Source organism: Carlito syrichta, unplaced genomic scaffold (assembly GCF_000164805.1).
Source record: "Carlito syrichta isolate Samal-C Ts95f unplaced genomic scaffold, Tarsius_syrichta-2.0.1 Scaffold309854, whole genome shotgun sequence".
Lineage (NCBI taxonomy): Eukaryota > Metazoa > Chordata > Mammalia > Primates > Tarsiidae > Carlito > Carlito syrichta.
This window is the reverse complement of record NW_007253950.1, coordinates 48612-58668: the sequence shown is the minus strand read 5'-3', so window position 1 is coordinate 58668 and position 10057 is coordinate 48612. Positions and strand designations below refer to the sequence as shown.

The 10057-nt window shown below is 41.0% G+C and overlaps 1 protein-coding gene across 3 annotated transcripts in view; it reads right to left on the bottom strand.

The window, feature by feature from the left end:
- Positions 1-10057, bottom strand: part of CNOT1 (CCR4-NOT transcription complex subunit 1) — a 100361-nt gene that overhangs the window by 58494 nt on the left and 31810 nt on the right. For all 3 annotated transcript variants that reach the window (XM_008068000.2, XM_021717540.1, XM_021717539.1), the window contains 3 exons: positions 7709-7877; positions 5960-6086; positions 5704-5814 (listed from right to left, as the gene is read on the bottom strand). In XM_008068000.2, coding sequence (XP_008066191.1) covers positions 5704-5814; positions 5960-6086; positions 7709-7877 — 407 coding nt within the window. The remainder of the gene's footprint in view (positions 1-5703; positions 5815-5959; positions 6087-7708; positions 7878-10057) is intronic.

The window sequence follows — 10057 nt, the reverse complement described above, 5'->3', positions numbered from 1 at the left end:
CCCTTGGCCGGGCTCGGTGGCTCAGCCTGTAATCCCAGCACTTTGGGAGGCTGAGGTTAGTGGATTGCCTGAGCCCGCGGGTTCGAGACCTATCTGGGCAACTTGGCGAGACCTCATCTCTACAATAAATCAAAAATTAGCCGGGCCTGGTAGCACGCGCCTGTAGTTCCAGCTACTTGGAAGGCTGAGGCGGAAGGATCGCTGGAGCCCAGCAGGTCGAGGCTGCGGTGGCTGGGAGCAACCACTGCACTCCAGTCTGGGTGACAGAGTGAGACTCCAACTCAAAAAAAAAAAAGATCTCCCTTAAAGTCATCCCAATAGTAGGCATGAATGGCCTAGATATCAAAAATGACTGAAAATTACATTAAAAAGATGTTCTACGAAAAGGGTATTCATAAAGCAGCCTGAGACTCCTTAAAGAAACACAAAGCAAAGGAAACAAATTTATAGGAGGTAATTTACAAACACTGGCACAAAGTAAATAAGCATATCATGCTTATAAGGAAAAAGAAATATAAAGAAATTACATATGTGTACACTTTGCATTTGAAGCTCCAACCATTCTTTGTCAAAGTTTTCTGAAAGAAAAAAAAAAAAACTCCAACCAAAGTATCACAGTTTAGTTTTACTCTAAGGTGACCCTTTCAAGACATAAAGACTTTTAATACATGTTTGTGTATGATATAAAACAATCTTCAATGGGGGATTCTAAGAAAACAACATACAGAAATAATTTTTCTTTTTAAAATTTATCTCAAGGACTGGTTATAACAGAATACAAAAATTTACTGCTAAACAGCATTACACAGAAATTGTTTTTATTTTTTTGAGTCAGAGTCTCATTCTATTGCCCAGGCTAGAGTACACTGGCACCCCTTGACCTGGTGGGCACAGGCAATCCTTCTGCCTTAGTCTGTCAAGTAGCTGGAACCACAGGCGTGCATCAACATGTTTTGCAGAGATGAGGTTTTGCCCAGTTGTTCAGGCTGTCTCAAACCTCTGGGCTCAGGCAATCCTCTTGCCTCCACCTCCCAAAGTGCTGATATTATAGGCATGAACCACTGTGCCCAGCCCAACAGAAACAAATTTGATAAACCTACAGGCATGTCCCAACCTTGGAAGTTAATGAGCAAAAATTATGAACCTAAAGTGTTATCTGAAATTATTCTCTGGTTCCTGCCTACAAAAACTGGACAAAAAACTGAAGAAAAAGAAAGAAGAGGTTACTGATTCAATTGTTCAAACCCTCAGCATAAGCACTCAATTTTTGTACTCTGAAATCATAAACAAAAGCTTCAGATATTCATAGATTAGTATATTTCTCGGCAAATTTTCAAAAGATTATTTTTAGTCTGTACTCTCAGCTACTTGGGAAGATGAGGCAGGAGGATTGCTTGATCCCAGAGCTTGAGGTCACAGTGAGTTTTGGATGACAAAATAAGAGCCTGTCTTTAAAAATACGTATATGTAAGAGGCCATGGACAGTGACTCACACCTGTAATACCAAAACTTTGGGATGCCAAGGCTTACTTCAGCCCAGGAGTTCGAGACCACCCTCAACAACATAGGAATACCTCGTCTCTACAAAAAAAATAAAATAAAAAATTATCTGGGCATGGTCAGGAGGCTATGGTGGAAAATCTCCTTAGCCCAGGAGGCTGAGACTGCAGTGAGCCATGATGGTGGCACTACACGTCAGCCTGAGAGACAGAGTAAGAACCCAACTCAAAAAATTAAAATTACAATTAAAAAGGAGAATATTTTTAACAAGGCAACCACAAAGATAGAGCTACTGAGTTAAAAGAGCCTGTCTTCAATTTTGCAGGACAACTACAAGGATAAAAACAAACTTAATGGTTAACAACAAGGGATAAAACAGGTTTTCTTTCTAGTTTTCCAAGTTTGCTTCTATGATTATGTATTACTTTTTTCCCTTCATTACCAAAGAAAAATAGTCTTGACAAAAATATACACTGGGGAGAGGACACACAATTCAATACATGCTGCTGGAAAAACTGGTAAGACACATGCGAAAGAATAAACCTGGATCCCTACCTCAAACCATATACAAAAATTAACTCCAGGAGTATTAAAGACTTAAATTTCAGATCTGAAACCATAAAAATCCTAGAGGAAAACCTAGGAAAAACTCTTTTGGACATTAGCCTAGGCAAAAAATTTATGGCTAAGACTCAAAAGCAAATGCAACAAAAACAAAAATAAAGTAGGGTTTAATTAAACTAAAAAGTTTCTACACCACAAAAGAAATAATACACAGAGTAAATAGGCAACTCAGAATGGGAGAAAATATTCACAAACTACATCCAACAAAGGACTCTAACAGCTGGTCTATAAAGACCCCAATTAAAGCAGCTAAAAACAAACAAATAACCCCATTAAAAAAGTAGGCAGGCAGTTTCTTTCACCAGTGACAGCTCTGGCACATCGCCCTGTCTTTTCTCTCTCCTTTCCCTAATAAACTTTGTTTGAAAACTTAAAAAAAGAAATGTAGGCAAATGACAGAAGAGATCTCTCAAAAGATATACAAATGGCCAACAAACATGAAAAAAATGCTCAACATCACTAATCAGGGAAATACAAATTAAAACCACAATGAAATAACACCTTACACCAGTCTGAATAGTCATTATTTAAAAATCAAAAAGAAATATGCCCGAGGTTTCCCCAACTAGTGTGGTGGTTCACAGCTATTTTCCCAGCTCTTTGGGACCCAGGAGGATCTCTGACCACCAGTTCAAAACTAGCCTGGGCAACACAGCAAGTCCTTATCACTACTAATTAAAAAATGAGGCAGGTATGGTGGCACACTGAGGTAGAAGGATCTCTTGAGCCAGGATTTCTATTTTTTTTTTGAGTTGAAGTCTTACTCTGTCACCCAGGCTGAAGGCTGAAGTGCAGTGGCATGTCATGGCCACCACAGCCTCAACCTGCTTGGGTTCAGGTGATCCTTCTGCCTCAGCCTTCCAAGTAGCCAGAACTACAAGCATATGTCACCAAGCCCGGCTTATTTTTGATTTATCATAGAGATGAGGTCTCACCAAGTTGCCCAGGCTGGTCTTGACCTGCAGGCTCTGGTAATGCTCTCACCTCGGTCTCCCAAAGTGCTGGGATTACAGGTATGAGACACTGCACCCGGCCTGAGCCCAGGATTTGGAGGCTGCAGTGAGCTGGTATCATGCTACTGCACTTGAGCATGGGTGACAAAGAGAGACTCTGTCTCATAAAAACAAAAGAAAAGCACAAATAGATATTGGCCCAGTTAGAGTGAAAAGGGAACGCTAATCTAACCTCTATGGAAATCAGTGTGGAGATTTTTCAAAGAAATAAAAGTAGATCTACCATTTAGTCCAGCAATCCCACTACTTGGTATCTGCCCAAAGGAAAAGAGGTCACAACTGTATTGCAGCACAACTGGCAACTACAAAGACGTAGAATCAACCTAAATGCCCACCAATTTATCAGTAGATAAAGAAAACATCCGATATATATATGGGCTGATGTAAGGTGTTACTTCATTGTGGTTTTAAGTTGCATTTTCCTGATGACCATTTTTTCATGTCTGTTGACCACTTGCATATCTTTTAAGAGAGCTCTTCCTGTCACTTGCCTAATTTTTTTAAGTTTTCAAAGTTTATTAGAGAAAGGAAAGAGAAAAGATAGGGTAATGTGCCAGAGCTGCCATATAAATATATATATATATCACAACAATTTGGGAGGTAAGAGGATCACTTAGGTCATGAGTTCAAGACCAGCCTGGAAAATATACCAAGTCCCTAACTCTACCAAAAAAAACCCACTATGAACTACTACTCAGTCATAAAAAAGAACAAAATGTCCTTTGCGGCAAGCTGTATAGAATTAGAGACAATCCTAAGTGAAGTAAAGCAGAACAAAAAACCAAATTACCACATGTTCTAATGAATAAGCAGTAGCTAAACTGTAAGCCTGATGAGTCTATAACAGTATACAGAATGATATAGTAGACACTAGAGACTCAGAAGAGGGAGGGTTGAAAATGAGCCAAGCAATGAAAAATCACCCAGTAGTAAAGTGCAATATGCACTAATAGGGGTGATGGATACACTTGAAAGTCCCCACTTACTCAGCACTAAACCCCACAACCACATGTACACCTAAAGCTATCAAAATAAAAATGTCTAAAAGAGAAACAGTCTGAACACTACAAAACCTACTATATTAAGTTACAAAAACAGAGCCCATGGATATTGGTAGATGCGAGGTTGTAAGAGAACAGCGTGATTCTATAACTGCTTTTACCTATAAGTTGTCAACATGATAAACTGAAGATGAGCAACAGGGCAGATGATATTACTGGACACCTAATAAAAATGTTATAATTAAGTACATATGGTCTTTAATGTTCTACTTTGTTCCATGACATTTTATTAACAGGAGTAAAAAAAATTAATCTTGACCACTGTTCTCTCACTGACTGAATTTTATTACAACCTTTAAATACCTAAAGTTCCATTTCTGGCCAGGCACAGCTCATGCCTATAATCCCAGCACTTTGGGAGGCCAGGGTGAGAGGACTGCCTGAGCCCATGAATTCGAGACCAGCCTGGGCAACTTAGCGAGTCCTCATCTCTACAATACACCAAAACTGAGCCGAGCATGGTGGAGCACGCCTGTAGTTCCAGCTATTTGGAAGGCTGAGGCAAAAAGATCACCTGAACCCAGCAGGTAGAGGCTGCAGTGGCTATAAGCGTGTCACTGCTCTCCAGCCTGGGTGACAGAGTGAGACACTGACTTAAAAACAAAAACAAAATAAAGTTCCATTCCTTAATGTCTTATTTAAGTACATCAGTGTTTTAGTTGAGGTACTGTTTATGTGGGAGCCAAGTACTTAGTCTGTGAATAATCCAAAAAGCTTAAGTAGCAAGATAAATATAAATGTGCATTATCTTTATTCCCCATAAACAGGAGTTGGCAGAATTTTTCTTGCACCTACCAGAAACCATTCAGAAGACCTCCCTTCTCAATAATTTTTTAATCATTATTTTATAACAAATCACTCCCCCACCTCCCCCCAAAAAAACCACGCAGTCGTTTTCTTGCACTTACCAGAAACCATTCAGAAAACCTCCCTTCTCAATTTTTTAATCATTATTTTGTAAATCAGTCCCCCACCTCCAAAAACACACACATACCAACTCACTTCAGTTACACCACCCAGAATTGCAAGGTAACAAACCTAATGAAAAAACGTGCTCAATACATATTTAACTCAGATACTTTCATTACTTTTTGAGCCAGTGATGTTAGATATTTACAAATCACTGCTGCTCTCTTTCAGCTGAGCTCTGTATTTACTAAAAATATGCTTTCTCCCAGCACTGTGGGAGGCAGAGGCAAGAGGACTGCCTGAACCCAGGGGTTCGAGACCACCCTGGGCAACTTGGCAAGACTGTCTCTACAACAAATCAAAAAAATTAGCCAGGCATGGTGGCACATGCCTGTGGTTCCATCTACTTGGGAGGCAGAAGGATCACTTAAGCCCAGCAGGCTGGGGCTGCAGTGGTCGTGAGCATGCCACTGCACTCCAGTCTGGGCGTTAAGGTGAAACTCTGACTCAAAAATAAATAAAAAAATAAATAAATTTCACTTTATTTGGACATCATCCTAACATCATAATCAAAAACCATGACTATATATACTCACCAATTCTTTGAGAACATCAATCAAGACTTCTACATTCCACGTGTGTGCCTGTGCTCCATCACTTTTATCTTTTCCATCACTCCAAATCCCACTGCCAGGAGCAGAGATACTCTGTAGAAGTAAAACTTGAATTAAACAAACCCAGCTATCTAATGTGTTCAGTTTTGGTTGGCAGATCAATCAATCATAGTATAATTTAATATATAAAAAGGACAGGACATTAACTCACTTGGTAAAATAGGTGAATTCAACACACCTGTAATGGAATACCATCTGTTAATCCTGAATGAGTTCGAGCCATCATTCCTAAAACCCTTGCAACCTGGGCAGCTGTGACCTCCCGAACACCAAACTGCATGATTATATTGCGACATTCTTCAATACTGAAACAGAAATACAACTTCAGAAAAATGCTACCACCCAAAATACCAACATTAAGAAATGCTGGCATCAAATGAACCCTATATGAAATCTTCAGTTTTACTAACACAAGCAGAGTAGTAAGGTTCATTTCTTGTTACTTTTATATAGGTAAGATTGTAAAAATCACCTACTTAAAAAAAGAAAATGGCAAAAGGTTAAAACGTCAGTGGAAGGAAATAGGAGCCAAGAGTAATGACCTTTTACAAAAACATATAAAACTATCCTCAGTCTCCAGTTTTGAATTAAGTTACTCTTTAAGATCTTAAGACTCAGCCGGGCTCAGTGGCTCAGCCTGTAATCCCGCGCCTCTGGGAGGCTGAGGTGAGTAGATTGCCTGAGCCCACGGGTTCGAAACCCGCCTGGGCAGCGAGACCTCATCTCTATAATAAATCAAAAAATCAGCCGGGCGTAGTAGCGTATGCCTGTAATTCCAGCTACTTGGAAGGCTGAGGCGGAAGGATCACCGGAGCCCAGCAGGTCGAGGCTGCGGTGACCGGGAGCGGCCACTGCACTCCAGTCTGGGCGACACAGTGAGACTCCAACTCGAAAAAAAAAAAAAACAAAGCTGGGCTCGTGGCTTAGACCGTAATACCGCGCCTTTGGGAGGCTGAGGTGAGTGGATTGCCTGAGCCCACAGGTTTGAGACCCGCCTGGGCAGCGAGAACTCATCTCTACAATAAATCAAAAAATCAGCCGGGCGTGGTAGCGCATGCCTGTAATTCCAGCTACTTGGAAGGCTGAAGTGGAAGGATCACCGGAGGCCAGCAGGTCGAGGCTGCGGTGGCCGGGAGCGGCCACTGCACTCCAGTCTGGGCGACAGAGTGAGACTCCAACCAAAAAAAAAAGAACTTAAGACTCAAAGTGAGTCTGATTATTCTGATAACGTGCAAAGACTTGAAAATGTATCCAAACCTCTTCACTTTGAATCTTAAAGTTCAATTAGTTAAGTTATATGCCAGGCACACATAAACACTCAAAAATACATTTTTCTAACATAAGTGAGAATGGGGTTTATGTGAGGGTTTTCAAAACATGACAATTTTTAAGTCAAAGCAAAGTACAATATGCTTTTAATGAATTTATTCTAAGAAAAATATTAATAATCCCGCTATATCGTAGTTTTAAGTGCTAACAGGGTGAAATGATATCCTTTGGTGCCCCAAGCAAGTGAGAAAAATATGCAACAAGGTATAAAAGAGGCAGAAAAGGAAGGAAGCAGAAGCTAACCTTATGAGGCAGAGAAGAGAAAATGAGACATATTAAGCATACAGTGATAAAAGTTCGACAGTTGCCTCAATGTTATTTCTTTTTCCCTAGAGTTAAAAAAAATACCTGTCACAGCAACTAGGCTAGGAACCTCTGATTCCTACATTTCATTAACTGGTTGGAAATGAGGAGATATAAATTTAACACCAGAATGTTTACAGCCAATACCAACACTAGTATGTGGAAGATTAAAATTTAGAAGCAAAAATCCTGAAAGGCAAAGATGACTGCTTTAAAAAATTTTAGGAAATTGTTTTTAAAGAATTACATCATGTCTGGTATAAGAATAATCAAAATTTAATGTCTTACTACCAACCTTGCGCAAAAGCCATAGCCTACTTCTTGCATGAAATCAGCCAAAGAGCTCTCCATCATGGTTTTAGCTACCCCTCCGGAATCAGGCAGGATCCTGTCCATTAGAATGTCCCGTTTTTCAGGGTATAAAAGTGGTGCGAGCACCACAGGACAGCGTTCTTGGGGAAAATCTGAGGGAGGAAAAAAATTACAACTACTATTCTGATTAAGAACAAACAACCCATTTTTGCTCTATCCAAAAGTTCCTCAAACCTGATCCTTCTATAAGTTCATATTCAAAGCAAAGCTAGTTGAGCATGGTGGCACATGTCTATAATCTCAAGCACTTTGGGAGGCAGAGGCAAGAGGACTACTTGAGTGAGCCCAGGGGTCTAGGGATTTGAGACCAGCCTGGGCAGCTTGGCAAGACCTCGTCTCTACAATAAATTAAAAAAAAAAAAAATATATATATGTATATAGCTGGGCATGGTAGCATGCACCTGTATTCTAGCTACTTGGAAGGCTGAGGCAGAAGGATCACCTGAACCCGAAGGATCACAGGAGCCCAGCAGATCGAGGCTATGGTAGCCTTTATTATGCCACTGCACTACAGCCTGGGCGACAGAGTGAGACACTGACTCAAAAAAACAAAAATAATTTTCATATTAGGCCTCCAGCATCTATTGAACAATTCACATTCTAAATATAGTAGCTTAAATTTTCATAGCAGGGCTATTAACTCTTATACAAAAAAAGCATCAGAAGCAAACAGAGTATCAGAAACCATTTATTTCACTGGAAAGTACATACCTTCTCGTCACTGAGAAAGTTATATACTTTGAAATTAAACTGTATAAACATTACAAAGTAAACAAAAATAATAATGGATGTTAGTCCACACAAATCACAGACTTGTTTTTAAAAAAAGTTATTTCTCAGCCAGTCTCAGAGGCGCAGCCTGTAATCCCAGCACTTTGAGAAGTCAAGGCAAGTAGACTGCCTGAGCCCGCGGGTTCAAGACCAGCCTGGGCAACTTGGGGAGACCTCATCTCAACAATAAATAAAAAATTAACTGGGCATGGTAGCGCGAACTTGTGGTTCCAGTACTTGGAAGGCTGAAGTGGAAGGATTGTTGGAGCTCAGCAGGTCGATGCTGGTGTAGCTGTGAATGTGCCACTGCACTCCAGCCTGGGCAACTCAGTGAGACCTTATCTCTACAAAAAAAAAAAAATTAGCTGGGTGTGCTGGTGTGGACCTGTAGTTCCAGTTACTTGGAAAGTTGATGGAGAAGGATCACCTGAGCCCAGAAGTCAAGGCTGTGGTGAGCTGTGACTGTACCACTGTACTCAAGCCTGGGAAACAGAGTGAGACTCCTAACTTAAAAAAAAAAAAAAAAGCCAGGCTTGGTGGCTCAGCCTGTAATCCCGCGCCTTTGGGAGGCTGAGGTGAGTGGATTGCCTGAGCCCGCGGGTTCAAGACCCGCCCGGGCAGGCGAGACCTCATCTCTACAATAAATCAAAAAAATCAGCCGGGCGTGGTAGCACATGCCTGTAATTCTGGCTACTTGGAAGGCTGAGGCGGAAGGATCGCCGGAGCCCAGCAGGTCGAGGCTGCAGTGGCCGGGAGCGGCCACGGCACTCCAGTCTGGGTGACAGAGTGAGACTCTAACTCCAAAAAAAAAAAAAAAAAAAAAAAGATCAATTTTTACAGCTAAAAACAGCATGTAACTATAAGGTAGTCTTGGGGCGGGGGGACACATCTGACCTACATAAAAATAACAAGATTGGTGATGTTATGTTCATCTTATATCTTTTCTATAATGGAACTTTATTATTATTACTTTTTCTTACTTTTACTTAGAGTCAAAATCTCGCTCTGTTGCCCAGGTTGGAGTGCAGAGGTATGACCATACTCACTGCAACCTCTAACTCCTGGGCTCAAGCAATCCTCCCCTATCAGTCTCCTGAGTAGCTGGGACTACAGGCTTACATTATAAAACAGCCAGGTGTGGTAGCTCACATATATAATCCCAGCACTTTGGGAGGTCAAGGTAGGCAGACTACTTGGGGGAAAAAAAAAAATTAGCGAGGTGCAATAACGCATGCCCCTAGTCACAGCTACTTAGGATGCAGAGGTGGAAGATAAAGGCCTAGGAAGTGAAGGCCACCATGAGCCGTGATTATCGTGACCATGGCACTGGACTCCAGGCTGGGTGACAGAGCAAGATCCAGACTCTAAATAAATAAGTAAATAAAATATCCTCTTCCTTAAAAGATTACCAAGATTAAAAAAAAGTAAGTCACAGGCCTGGCTCGGTGGCTCAGCCTGTAATCCCAGCGCTTTGGGAGGCTGAGGTGAGTGGATTGCCTGA